At 39.0% G+C, this 14,910-nt stretch overlaps 1 protein-coding gene across 1 annotated transcript; it reads left to right on the plus strand.

The window, feature by feature from the left end:
- Nucleotides 1-8: 8 nt before the first annotated feature.
- zgc:63863 (uncharacterized protein LOC393372 homolog) lies at nucleotides 9-13,032 on the plus strand. Its single transcript, XM_058619883.1, has 10 exons — nucleotides 9-223; nucleotides 1,177-1,231; nucleotides 2,280-2,410; nucleotides 2,493-2,573; nucleotides 3,275-3,461; nucleotides 3,543-3,644; nucleotides 5,827-5,968; nucleotides 7,157-7,341; nucleotides 8,725-8,834; nucleotides 10,205-13,032. The coding sequence occupies exons 1-10, from the start codon at nucleotides 154-156 to the stop codon at nucleotides 10,384-10,386; spliced, it is 1,245 nt and encodes a 414-aa protein (XP_058475866.1). The 5' UTR covers nucleotides 9-153; the 3' UTR covers nucleotides 10,387-13,032.
- The last annotated feature ends 1,878 nt before the right edge of the window (nucleotides 13,033-14,910 follow it).

Raw genomic sequence — 14,910 nt, forward strand, 5'->3', positions numbered from 1 at the left:
ATGTCGTGGTAGGGTGCCTGCCGCAACTGGCAGCTGTTTGCTGTTGCTAATGTCTCCGGTGTTTTTAACCTGTTAAATTTCACATTTTTAAGTTGTTAACTTGCCTATGACACAACACAAAGTTGGTCCGTCGGCACACGGTTTTTAAAGGTGATGAAAAGGCTTAAAAAGAAGAAACAAAACGCCGGGTTTGGGGTGAATGAGAATGGAGCTTCCACCAGAGGTGAGTCAACCGCAAAGGGAGTAGCTAAGTGGGGTTTAATAAAGGTACGTTTAATATAATTACAGACTGCTCACGTAAACACAACTCTGTCGACAAAAGCTGCACGCATGGGCCTTTATACCGATTTAAATGCCCACATACGAAGCTAAACTATGTGACGATGTGGCGAAATCTGAGTAAACTTAATGCTGTTGGTTGAACCTGCTGACATTAACTGGCTAATCACCAGACGTTTTATTAACATGTAACTTGTATCTGCCTGTTGCCATTTTATTTTCATTTTCAATAGTGTTGTGACAATAAACTTTAGCCACATATCATCTGCAGTGGTGCTTGCGTGGCAGCCAACACGGACAGTTGGGGAAACCTGCAGATGACAGTCAGGCAGAGGAGAGATGATAATCTCATGCTGTCATCCACTGTGGCAGATCCTTAAACGCAGGATTTTTTACTGAATATAAACTGATTTAAACTCGCGAAATCACATTTTATTAACCTGAATTTGTTCATGGTTCACAATGTATTTAGTGGTAGTCATCTCACTGTTTATTGCAGCTTTGTATGCTATGCATTGGAATAAAGCTGATGGCATTTGTTGAATATTCGATTGTTCAGGCAACAGAGTTACTGATTATTAGGTTTTGATGGTTGATTAGTCAAAATGGTTTAATCTTCTCACATTATAATATTCCACGTTTTAACCTTGTTTATATTAAATAAGTCTAATATTTGGGATATTTCTACTGTTACACCAAAATAATTTGTCATACCAATTTTGACATTTTTCACAGCTTTCTGACTAAAAATAACCTGACCTTTGTGCTTACTTTCAAATATGTGTTGGTTTGTGTGTGTGCCAGGTTTTAATTCAGCTTTCTTGTCTCTTATCTGTCCCTGTCTCTTGTTCTGTTTTTCATTTTGGTCATGCTGTCATCTCTGTCCTTACTTTACAGAACAAGACTATGGGAGGAAGCAGAAGTTGGCTGAGATCCATCAGGCTTTGATCAGGTTATAATTATATTATCACATACAGTTTGCTTGTTGAACACACTTTTTCTTTACTCAGGCCCTAAATGCATCTTGTCAGAAAAATCAATTTGAACTGTTAAAAAGCAAATTGTTATTTTCTCATTTAGGGACAAACTATTGAGTCATTTATAAGGATAATTGGCATCTTCTGACACTGATGAAGAATGATTTAGTTACAGCATTGATACATAACACTTAAGTATGGTGTTTTTGTGATATAATACAACATGTGTAATAGTTTCCTTTTAAGCAAAATGTTTAGTCAACATAAGAGACTGGATGTTAAGCAGTGTTCTTGCTGCTGATTGCTTCTCCTGTTGCTCATTCAACACACTGTTCCACAGCATGCATTTACACACACACACACACACAGGTTTGCTTGTTAGGACCCTACACTGACTTACATTCATTTGGACAGCCTAAACAAAGCATTATTCCTAACCTTAACCATGGCCAGTTAACATGTAACCCTAACCATAACCTAACTACAGTTTTTAAATCTTAGCTCTAAACACAACAGTTCCTCAGAAATGAGGTTAATGCCTCATTAGGATCAGTTTTTGGTCTCCACAAGGACTAATGGTCCTGATAAGGTCAGTGTTTATGCCAGAAAAGGGTAACAAATATAAGTACAAACACAGACACACACTGTGACCTGCTTTGCTCATTGCTTAGCTAATTTCATACATGCTGGTTGCTCACATGGGCTTTGGCATGTGAGACTGTAAAGGTTCAGTAGAGATTATGCAGCAGTGGATTCGCACACACTTTACACAAAACACAACAATAGTTTTCTTTGTCATCTCATTTTAAACTCATGGACAAATATCAGGATACGATCAGCTCAGGACAAATGCCACAGTGTCAGGAACATTTAGAGGAACACAGCAACTGAATGTGACAGTCCTGAGTGTAAAATGTCATCTTGTAACAATTAAATAGTAAATTATTCAAAACTACTCTTTCATTTTGAGTGAAATCAATTTGACAGTGGCATTAAAATTCTGAATGCATTTTTGATGTACAGTGATCCAGTAGACATTGAGACCCTGAGGAGAACAGCAGCCAGCAAAGGAGGACTTCTCACTGATGAACTTCGAAGGAAAGTGTGGCCCAAACTATTGAACATCAACGTCTATGATCTCCCACATAAACCTGGTCAGTACTTGATATTAATATTTGTTTGTTGTATGCATGCTATTACAAGTAACAAGTAATAGTACATTTTCTTCTGTTTAAGGTCGAAATGTAAGAGAGGACCATAAGGACTACAACCAGGTAGTCCTGGATGTCAGGAGGTCCATGAAGAGGTTCCCTAAAGGTATGTGGGTGTGTTTTAATTCTAAATATAGTAATGTAGTTTGTACTGTAATTTATCAATCATTACAGCATAATGCAGATATCTGCCAACAATTAATAAAGTAGCAGTTGCAGTGGGGACGACTTTTTTGTCTCAAGCCAGCCTTCACTGCTAGAAAATTGTGCTATTTAACTGTGACACAGTTGAATTAATCCCTGTTAACTTTGGTGTTTATTTAAAAACCTGTCTGTCCAGAGGAGGCAACAAACAAAAATGTATTTAGCCACAAATGGGAAGTCTGGAGAGGATCCATCACATTAGATTTTAACTTCTGCTATTCCCTTTCTGTTTACTGAGCTCTTAAACTAATGTGAATATGAATAATATATTGGTGATGGATATTTATGCACATATTGTATAAGGAACACATTTTTTAATGGTACGTTTTAATGGTATTTGCTCTGTTGTAGCCACAATAATATATATTTTCTGTATATACTTCAAAGTAAAATAAAAAACCACAGCACGCATAGACAGTGAAGGAGTAAGGATGTGGAATAGATTGAAATTATTAGGAAAAAACTGTAACTTAAGAGTTACATGTTTTAAAGGATCTTGTGAGCATGTACCAGTGAGTGGCCAGGCTTTCATTGGTCTCTGAGTTCTTTCTGTTCAACAGTGCAATGAGAGGTTAAATGATCTGATCCTCTGCGCTCTCTCAGGTATGCCAGCCTTAGAGAGAACTGTTCTTCAGGACCAACTAATTGACATCATCCTGCAAGTTTTAAAACGCAACCCTCAGCTTCATTATTATCAGGGCTACCATGATGTGGCCGTCACTCTGCTGCTGGTGGCTGGGGAACGAATGGCCATTGCCATGTTGGACACGCTCTCCAAATTTCACCTCAGGTTGTAGAATTTTCCCATTAAATCCCTGAGTAATTAAGCAGTAATATACTCGTATATCATCTGTCTTATGTTCGGCTGCAGGGATTTCATGGATCCTACCATGGACAGCACCAAACACATCTTAAACTACCTGATGCCGATACTGGAACAAGTTGATCCAGAACTGCATGACTTCATGATCAGGTAAAGTCAGACAAATACAACTGTAGTTGTTTTTGCTCAGGATAGACACAAATATATTGTTTTTTGAGGCTAATTGAAAAGTTAGTTGAGGAAACCTGTCTGCCAAATGAAGGAAATGTAATGTAATGTAGGTCACAACCACTAGAGGGCATCAAAGTGTTGATTTTCACCAGAACTTTTTACAGTAAGACAAATGGCTGCATTTTAAGGGTGTTTATTTCATGTTGAAAATGCATTCATATCAGTCTCATTGAGGAGTTCTTGTCAAGTTGTCCAACAGTTGTTTTTAGGACCTTTAATGTCCTTTCAGTGTGTGTCCATCTTTATGTGCGATGTTCCTACCCTATCATTTAAAAATATTTGCGATTGAAACAAAAATAAAAATAGCATTTTAAGATGCAGTGTAAATAAGTGTCGCAGGTCAATGAATTGTTGTCTTCGGTTTGCTAAAACAATGTGTGCTTATGTATGTGTGTGTGTGTGTGGTATGCATTTCTGCTTCTACAGTACTTTTTCTGTCTGTTCACTGATGTTGCTGTGCTGGCAATCTCCATATTTGCAAACTATCCATCGAGCTGCATGCAAGCTCACGCCAGCACAAAATACGCAACAAAAAAAATCTTCACACCTGCAGAAAAAGGCATTATAAACAGCTCCTTCCTTCAAAGTTTGGAACGCTCTATAGTGCACTGTTCTTCTTCTTCTTCCCCTTATCTCTGCCTCTTTCTTTTCTCGCCTTTGTTTTTTTTATCTCTCTCTCTCTCTCCCTCCCATCACACATGGTCTTTCTCTGTACCCCTCCCCCTGTCCATTACTCCCACAAATCTCTCGTCTTGTCACTCCCTCCCCCTATTCATCCCTGAATGCTCCTATCTAATATTTATCAACTCTCCAATTTACTTGAGACTCTCTCTAGAGACTCAAGACTGTGTCTAAAATAAGTACCTTTTTATGTAAGCATCCCCTGAAAGGAGGGTTATAAACAGTATCCGAAGTTGGTGGAATAATGAAACGACCTTCTGCCATTGTGTCATTAATGATGTTAAACTCTTTCATGTGAGTGTGGGTGTGAGAGAGGTTTACTTTGTACTTTTAGTCTAAGTTTATAACTGTATCTCATCAGTTTATGGAGCTGACGCAGGAGTTTGAATTAATGTGGCTCTAATGTGAAAACTTGGCAACATGATGACAATAACAGGTGGTTGTATATGGAGAGAGATTGGAACTCCAGTTTGTCGGTTCAAAGACACACACTGTCAATCACTGTCCTGATTAGCCACTGCCCTGTGGTTGTTTCTTAAAAGTATAGTGTGTAATATTTCTTACGGTTTAGTGACAAAACATTATTAGACCCATAGATATAGTTTATAATAGTATTGTGAAGCGAGGGGTGAGCTTAGGAAAATGCCCATTTGTTGCTTTCAGCAGTCTCACCATTAGATGGCAGTAGTTATTACACCAGGGGTCTCAAACTCAAATGAACTAGAGGTCAACAAGAATCTAGTGTAGTCAGAAGGGGGCTGATCAAGTGAAAAAAAAAAGGTTAAACTGGCCATTTTGACTATTTTACAGGGGCATGAAAAGCCCATGTTCACATTTCAAGAGCAAATTCAGAATATTTCATATTTGAATTTGCCCCAGGCTTCTATTAATTCCATACCCTGGTCTCAGGACTCTGACAGTAAATCTACAAGAACCATTTCCAGTATCCCGCAACACTTTATCCATTCTGGAGCCAGACCGCCACAAACAGGAGGTTCTCTCTGCTCTTGAGGCTGTTTACTGGTCAATAAATGCTACCTCTTATCAGACACATTCATGAGGTGACGTAGGAAGATTGAAGATGGAAGACAACTGAGAGAACATCATTGACTGCAGCTTTGGCGTCACTGCTTTTGAGTTACAGACTGTATATCAAAGTTTATAGCTTAATTTTCATGAAAATGTAATAATACTGACTGCCTGGAAGGTAGAAAATCAAGTCAAATGTGCCTAAAATGTGTTTTGTAACCAAAAAGGATTTGTATGTATGTTGCTAAGGCAAGCTATAAAAGGAACACGAGAAATTATGTGAACAAGGTCTCTAAAAGAATGTGAGATCACGTAGGAAGTACACATCAGAATGTTGAAAATGCGTCAGACTATGTTAGAGGACTAAGTGTACTTTTGTCTATTCTTGTAGATCGGAGGTGGGAACCATCTTCGCCCTGTCCTGGCTCATCACATGGTACGGTCACGTCCTATCAGAGTTCAAACACACCCTCAGACTCTATGACTTCTTCCTGGCTTCACACCCACTGATGCCCATCTACCTTGCTGCCACGGTAAGACGACAACAACACTAACAGGATAAATGGCGAGAGGCAGTGACTTTGTTTTGTCACTAATTCAGGATGCTCAACCATGAATGTGTGCTGACACGCACACACACACACACACTCTCACACGTTCACACAGTGAGACTGAGCACTGTGAAGTCACTGGACTAGTTAATTAGATGCCTCCTAATGAACAGATGAGGGAAAGTGAAGGAAGGGCAAAGAGAAAAGGAGGGAGAGAGGGAGCGATAGAAAGAGGGATGAAGGGAGAGAATAAAGACTGCGCCATGAAACAATGACAAAGAGACATGACTAATGTTTGATAGAGATGGAGGTAGAGAAATTACAAAGGGTAATATTTTTGATCTTTTCAGTAGTTTCACTCTGGAGTAGCTTGTGGAATGGATTTATTCTGTGTGTATGTATCAATTTGTTTTGCCAGGTGTTAATTTGTTTGTGTCGAGGCCTTTTTAATGAAGGTTTGTTTGTGTGCAGTTTTATTATTGCATATAATTATATGTGTGTGTGCGTGTGTGTGTGTGTGTAGAGGCTGGACAGAGGCAGAACTCCGTTTGAAGTGTGTGAAGCAACAAAGCAGAATGTAGTTCATGTTTCCTCCAAGGCTGAGTACAGCGCACAGCATGGGAGGGTGGGGGTGGTGGGAGTTGGGGTTAACTCTTCATCTGCCTATTTCACTGCGGTGAACTTGCTTTGCCTCACAAACACAACTGAAAACAGTAGAATCTGGTGGTACAGATTCTTGCGGTTACTGATAATGTGGGGTTTAGAATACCAATCTATGTGTATTTACACATGACACAGAAATGTAATTGAGCCCTAATATTTTACAGTTTAATCATAAACTTTATTATAATTAGCTGTAAATAAAAAGTAACAATTACAAAAGCCACCACAACACATTATTTACACAACATTTAAACACAAATTCATGTCTTTTCTACATGCTGAACATCTTTGTAAGCTATATTGGAAAAAAACATCAACAACAATGACAGCAAAATCACATTTACTTCATTGTATACTATGGTCGGTGATATTCTGTATCGTAATATTTTATCGGCCAAATGATAATTGAGAAAACATCTAATGTACAGTATGTAGTAGCTAATTCATATTTTACCACCTTCACATACTCAAAGTTCAAAACTTTTAACGCCTTCCTCTCCTTCTCAGATCGTCTTGCACAGAGAGAAGGAGGTGAAGCAGACCGAGTGTGACATGGCCATGGTCCATCACCTCCTTTCACGCATCCCTCAGGATCTCCCCTATGACCTTCTGACTGCTCAGTCCTTGCAACTTTTCAGCCAGTATCCCCCTTCATTACTGGCCAAGCGGGCAGCACTGCAGTCACGCAAGAGGTGAGGAGACCGTCACTGTAATGAAAAGGGCTAATAATAATGGTGATACTGCTAAATCAACACAGTCGACATCATATGATGACACTTTAAAAACTGTGAAATTACAGTAAAACAAATGAGTTTATCATTTTAGTTGAATGCAACCTGTTGGTTAGCTCTTCGTAAAGAAGTATTGTATAATATTTCTGCATTAAAATATCTAAATAGGTTAAATATTTCTTTTGAATTGTACTTAAATTGGTTATAGTGTTTCCAGTACTGTTTTTTTATTGAAATTAATGGAGAATTTAATGATGTCATCGCCTTTGTGGTGCCACTGCTGTTTTATATAGGGTTTGCCTTTGAAAACAGCCATAAGTAATAAGCTTTTAGATGCTCTAGATACTCCTCTTTACTCTGTACTTACTCTGGAGTCTCCAGGAAGGAGGGAGAGAGAAGAGTGTAACTAACTGCCTGGCATATCAGTTTGATTTGCTCCCTAAACTGAGGGGGAAAACATGTTTTTTGGTATATGGTTTTACTTGTTATTGCTGGATTCACATTGATTACAGTGTAGTTTCCACCTGTATGACCTGACGTCAATGATTTGCCTCTGGGACTGTTATTCTGTCTGGTGACTAATTGAAGAGTTTAAAAATGCTGGTATGTGAAAGTCTTCATTTTACTTGTTTTGTCTGATTTTGAATTCACAAGAATATGAGCAAATATTTAAATGTAGGAAGGTGATACTCTCAGTAAAGAATCAGTGAACAGACTTGTTATCTCTTAATGTTCTGTTCTGTACTAATCAATGAAGGCACTAATCAATGCATGAAATAATATAAGTTCATGAAAAACCTTAAAAAGTACTTTGGTTGCAGGTTGTGTGATGAAATTTTCTCAGTAACCAAGAGGGGGTGCTATAAAAACACATCCATCAAAACAGTAGTGCTGCTGACACAGGCATGCCATATTGTGTGTGTGTGTGTGTGTGTGTGTGTGTGTTCCCATATTCTTTATTACTTAGCAGGATATATTAGAGACACAACTATACACACTCTCTCTCTCTCTCTCTCTCTCTCTAGCCATAGTCTATAATTGTCTCTTCCTCCCTGTCGGTGTCCTTCAGTATCACTTACAGTCATCGTTCAGGGCAGGAAGTGACATCACTGACACTGACAGATAGCGATGTCCAATAATCCATAGCTTCCTATCCATAAAAGCCACTGAGTCAGCAGTTTTCTCGAATCGTCTCCAACTTTCTGCCTCACCTGTTTTGATCCGTCAGTTTACCATCGATCCGTCTCTTCAATTAATTCTCTCTGTTAATGCTTCATCAAAGACCTCACTGCATTCTTCCTCTTTTACACCCCTTTCTTCCTCTTTTTTTCTCCCTTTTTCTAGTCTGTCCATCAGCACCTTCCATGCGTTTCAGCTCTCCACTCTCCACCAGAGGCCAGACTCAGTTCTCCAACGCCTCACCAAGGCCCAGGGCTCCACCACCTCCAGACATGGTAAATATTGTAACGTTTTTCTTATTAGTGACTCTCAAAAGGAAATCCTGAGGTACAGGCAGAGTGAAGAAAATATGAAAATATCAGTATTAACATTACTACCCAACCAAAATCGATTCCTCAAAAACAGGTACTGGTTCATTTTCCCCCATAAATGATGCCTTGCTTTTGGGCCAATCGGTAACAAGTACATAAAAGATGTGGCACCCCCCCACCCACCAATCCATCAGACTAACCGAGTGCAAATTTATTTGAAAAGAAAACAAAGATAATTTTTTTTGAAAATCTGGTCATCGGCATCTGACATGCTGTCTGTTTTGTGCAAGCAATCAAAAACGTATTGTAGAATTCCCCTCTGGAAAAACTGTAATTTTAAAACTGAAAAAGCACATTATTCTCTGCAGTTTCATCAAGATTCAATTAGCAGCACCTGAGACACAATGCTAAACAGATTAACTTCACATAACTTGGTTTTCTATCTTATCTTTTTAAGGGAATAGTTGTTTACAAATTCTTCAGTTCTTATGTTTACCCTTATTTCATCAGTATTTAAGTAGCATACACTCACAAGGATTTAATTTATACAGCTGAAAGTAGCACATTTACATCATGGATTCAAGTGCTTGTGTTGATTTATGTGCATTGTCCCTTTTATATAAGCAGAAGGAACGTATAGAAAACAATACATGCGCACACAATGCCGAAAACATGCAAAGGACAAATATTTGATCATGAATTCAGTACAACATAATTTCACCTAATTAAAGAGCAACTCTGCTTTAGGGCTGAGAGCTTAAGACTATCCAAATTGTATTTGCTCCACTTAGCTCAAACTAATGTAGTCTAATTAAACTGCTAAGCGATTGATCTTTATCCATGAAGACTTAAATATTCAGTTTTTGCCTAAACTGTTTTAGAGAGGTGTTGATTGAACTTAAGTTACAGTGATGGATAAGAGAAACAGTCTCAAACTACAAATGTTAATCACCACCTCTACAACAGTTTCAACAAAAACTGGTATGTGTGTCGGGATAAATTGCAACACTGCATTTTAACCTCAAGTAACTGTTTGGCCTGTAACCTGTAACTTAATTAAACTGAGAGCGCTGCTGTTATTAGACTATGTTCATGCCATGGTGCAGAATTGGTTGTTGTAATGTACTGTGATCGTTTGCCCCTTCCTCGTCGTCTCTACTCCAAGTGTACTCGAGTGTTTTGACATTCTTTGACCCCCTTTTTGTTTCCAACGCTGATAACAAAAAGTGGCTTAATCCCCCTTTAGTTCAGCTTTGAGCATTCTGAAACCTCTTGTTCCCGTCTTGTCTCTGCCCTTCAATGTCTGAACCCTCCTCTTTGTTTTGGGCTCGTAGCCTCCCAACACTCAGGCCTGGAAGCAGCTTTACCCGGGGGCCGAGGCCAGCTGTGGGGGAAGGGGAACAGGATGGTGAAGATGGCAGTGTGGGGGCTCTCTGCTACACTCGGGGCGGCTGTGTTCGCTGTGGCTCAGACCGCCATGGACTGGGGACCTGATATGTTACTACAGCTGTTCTGACGTGGCAGTGGAAGCATAGACTGTTAGAAACGGAATGACACATGATGACTTACACCTGCTCTCATTATGGATTTGTAATTTACATACATCTAAGCTAAAGCACAGACAGTGAACACTTTAAGTTCGTCTCGTGGTCAGGAAAAGCAGCAGCAGGAGGGGAGGTTGGTTATCATGGTTTTGAACAGGTTGTTGCCACTCAACCACAAGGAACATATGCTAACCACTAGTCAGCCTTTAGGTTGCGTGTGCACATGTGTGCGAGTGTGTGTGCATTTAAGCGAGCGAGTGTATGGTTTTTATGTTACCACTAATACCACGTGTCAACATGGATGAAGGACAGACTTTTGGACAAGTGGTAAGAAAGCTCCAGGGCCTTTCCATTAGCATTTCTCATGCATGGTCACTCAAGCTATTCGTCAATAAGTTTTGAGAAAAAATATCTCATGAGTCACAAAACAATCATAGAAACACAAAGTGATAACAAATCAATGCAAAAAAAGAACAAATGTCAGAAAAGACTTAAAACGGCAATAACAAAAAAAAAACACTTAACAACAACAGAAAGATATACATACAGTCTTTGTTTATGCTCGAGAAATCGATGCTTTTTGACTGAGAACCACAGAGAGTGACAAAAGAGGAGTAAAACCAAAAACAACATTGACAATGTTGTTACTTCTCTTTGTTGTTGACACAAAATGGCCATGGACGTGCAGAACAACCTCAGAGAGACATGCTGTTGGTTGTGGGACGAGGGCTTTTTATACGTTTGTGCCCAAAGGCCAGTTGTCTCATAATTTGTCCATGCATGTGTGACACCAACACGTCTTGCTCATGTCGGCTGTTGCTCACATGCTAACGTTGTTACATTTGTCACTCTGCATTTCCCCGTTAGCTGAGTATTAGCTCATCTGTGTGTGTTTCGTGCATGTTTCTTTGCGCTTATGTTGAAAGTTTGAGCAAAGACAGAGTAGTCGAGAGAAATTATGGTTTGATAGAGGGAGGGATGTGATCCCTGTGAGTTTTTTATTCATTGCTTAACTGTAGCTGTCACCAAATTACATTTCCAGAAATGTTTGCGTCACAAAAAAAAAGCTGTTGCTGCCCCAAAACGAGAACATCACTCACTGTTAGCCTGCAGCCCTAAATACAAGCAAAGGACTATTTGCAGATGCATTTTTGCTGAAGGATTTGAAATCCATATTTTCTTAATGACATTTTCTGTAGTGGTTCTCTTGCTGTCTGGCCCACCGCTGCTGAAAAGAAAATATAGGGAAGACACCACTACTTTTACATTCTTAAAATATTTAGCAGGTTTGTGCCAACATCCACCCTGAACAGCCGTCATCAGAGCCCCAGTACATGACTCAGTTCTTCTGCTTCATATTTCTCTTCAAAATGTCACCACTGTGCAATTTGAGGACGCCCGATTATCTTATCATTATTAGTATGTTTTTATTATTGAGAGAAGCAAGCCATGTGCACCTCTTCAAAAGACTCCACTGACGCTGTATCTGTTGTTGGACCAGATGTAATCACGGAGTTTCATAGGCTGGAAATTGAATATTAATAATGGAGGCCGGTTCCACCTGGGGTGCACACAATATGTACAGAGTACAGGGTTTTTTTCCCGAACAGCAGTGCATGTTGTGGTTGCTGACTTATGTTTTGAAATATTTAACAGCTTTTACTTGCATGCAGTGAAGCTACTGCATTTGTTAGCACAACTTCACTGGAATCACAACGCTCCCTCCTCCACTTCCTGTGTTGTCAGATATAAATGTGTCTTGATTTTTACACAGCTGGATGCACAGACTGCCCCTGTTGATTTTAGCCTCTGCGGAGCATCTGTAAATAATCTGCCGTGTGTACCGACCGTGCTAATCATTTGTACTACAGTATAGAGAAGAGCAGGTGATCAAAAGAAGAACAATTCTCAAGTTAACTGCAAATATGAAGGGTGTGAATCTGTGTTAATGTTTTCAGAAACATCTGCAGAAGTTTGGCGGAAGTCAAACCGCTAGGACCACATGGAATAATCTTAATTTATGTTAATTTGATTGCTCATAGTCAAGACGTTTTATTAGTCAATCAGTAATAATAAATCAATGGACTGTGCCTCAGGTACTTGACTGGCCTGTAAATCAAACAGCTGGTGAAGATGTGAGGAATTCACACTTCATTTAAATTATTTTCAATGATTGGTATCATGTGTTGATGAATTATTGTGTGTGTGTGTGTGTGTGTGTGTGAGAGGTAGAGAAGAAACTAGTTAAACTAACAGGTCAACAGAAAAGCAGGTCTCACTCCCCTGTGCTTTCTGGGCATCGTCTATGTTTTTATTTATTTCACATTTTGATGCTCTTTGTGCCTCTTTAGCAATCGACAAATTATTTATTTTAAAAGCAACAACGTAATGGGCTATTTATTCAGTGGGTACATCTTAATTGGCCTATAAGTTTAAAAGTAACCTAGTTGCTTTTACTTTGCATGTTTGTACCTGGTTGGGTTTTTAAAATTCAGATTAGAAGTAACAGAAATTATTTTTGTTTTGCTATGGAAATCATTATCAGTGGGGCGTGTTTCCCACTCTGAACTGTTCCTTCCTGTGCCAGTTAATTTTCTAAATAAAAATGAATAAACAAATCACTTTGTTAAGCGAACATTTATTGTCATGGTGCATGGTTGGCCTTGATTTGTTCCATTCTGCTCTATTACACAAACGGCTCATTCAGAAGTGAAGTAAATGATGTCACCACTCACTGAGCTTTAAAATTGAGAGTATGTAATTGTGCATTGATGATGCTTTGTTACAATCAATAGAAGACTGATTGATTGCTTGGTTCATAAAAGTGCAGGGAAGAATCACACGAACCAGGGTTTGTGATCTTCAAACAAAAGTGTAGATGCTGCTGTGTAGTTGTGTGTGTCTCTCTCTCTGTCTCTCTCTCTCTAACCCACACACAGTGTATTGGTGATGCTGCCAGATCCTAATGAGGATTTAATTCCAGCCACTGGCTCTTGGCATGTTCACACACACTTTTTCACTCTGAAACACCTACACCAACACCTGCACTGGCCACAGTCTAGCAAGGTGAAAAATGACTGAAGAGTGTTTCTTGGTTTGGGTGAAACCGGTACAGAATATAAAGTTTGCTTCAGCTGTCAAAGCTTGCTCAAATTTTTAAAGTCAGGGTCGGAAAATCTTTAAAACTTCACATTTACACTTTATTATAGAAGTAATAAACAGTAATTAGATGATCAATGTATAGTGCCATGACAATTTTGAGGCTTTGTTGCACGCCAACTACCATTTTATTAAATGTAGTTAATAAAACATCAGAAATTTCTTAGATGACTAATTGCAAAAAGATGTAGACACACAAAATCCTGATGTTAATCTTAAACTTAGCCGCTGACGTCCTGGTCTCTCCAAAAGCTTTTACAGTCTCTTTGAAAGTGCAAATTAAAGCCTGTAGTTACACATGTACATTTGATCTCTGTGGGTATTTTAATAAATTTTTCATGATGGTTACACAGTTAGACACTTTCTTTGTGCTCTGGTTAACAATTCTCTACTTAAAATTCAGTTCATAGAACAGTCTGAGGAATCCAACAGTTGTCTGCACATTTTTGTTTCAGAAGGAGATGATGTAATGATTAGCCCCACCTTTATGTGCATGTGTGTGTACTTGTTACCTCCGAAAGCTCCAACTGGTCCAAAACTCAGCAGCCTGCGTCATCAGTAGAACCCCCTCCATAGAGCACACCCTCCCCTCTGTCCTCCAACAACTTCACTGGCTCCCTGTCACATACCAAATACAATACAAGATCCTCCTTCTCACCTTCAAAACTCTCCACAATCTTTCCCCCTCCTACCTTTCTGACCTCCTTCACCCTCACACTCCTCGTTCTCTCAGATCATCTGCTGCCTTCCAACTCACGACACCCTCTGCCTGTCTCGTTACCTTGGGGTCCAGGGCTTTCAGGGACTCTGCCCCCAGCCCCACACGACATCTGCAATACCTCCCTGATTATCTTTAGGTCTCTCGTTGTTTTAAGTTCTTAAAATTTTAGCTTTGAATATTGTATTTTTACTGCCTGTATTTTATTTATTTTTATTCTATCTTTCTGCTCTTTTAATCATGTACTGTAAGGTGACCTTTGAGTGTTTTGAAAGGTGCCCTTAAATTAAATGCCTTATTTTTATTATTATTATTGTTATTATTATTATTATTAATAATAATAATAATAATAATAATAATAATAATAATAATAATGATGATGATGATAATAATATTATTATTATGACCTTGTCAGGACCAGGTGTCCTCATGGAGATCAAAACCCTGGTCCTAATGAGGGAGAACCTCATTTATGAGGAACTGATTAAGTTTATGTCTAAGATTTGAATTGTGATAACTAGGGTTAGGCATTAACTGGTTATGATTCTCGGTTATAGGCTGTCCAAATGAATGGAGGTCAGTGAGTGTCCTAAGAAGAATAGCTGCAGCCTTAGTGTGT

Source organism: Solea solea, chromosome 20, assembly GCF_958295425.1.
Source record: "Solea solea chromosome 20, fSolSol10.1, whole genome shotgun sequence".
Lineage (NCBI taxonomy): Eukaryota > Metazoa > Chordata > Actinopteri > Pleuronectiformes > Soleidae > Solea > Solea solea.

Excerpts from the sequence above, each read along its gene's own strand:
- zgc:63863 (XM_058619883.1), top strand. The coding sequence starts at position 154 with ATGAAAAGGCTTAAAAAGAAGAAACAAAACGCCGGGTTTGGGGTGAAT. Across the intron at positions 224-1,176 it reads GAATGGAGCTTCCACCAGAG|AACAAGACTATGGGAGGAAG; the intron begins GTGAGTCAACCG and ends CTTACTTTACAG. Across the intron at positions 5,969-7,156 it reads CCATCTACCTTGCTGCCACG|ATCGTCTTGCACAGAGAGAA; the intron begins GTAAGACGACAA and ends TCTCCTTCTCAG.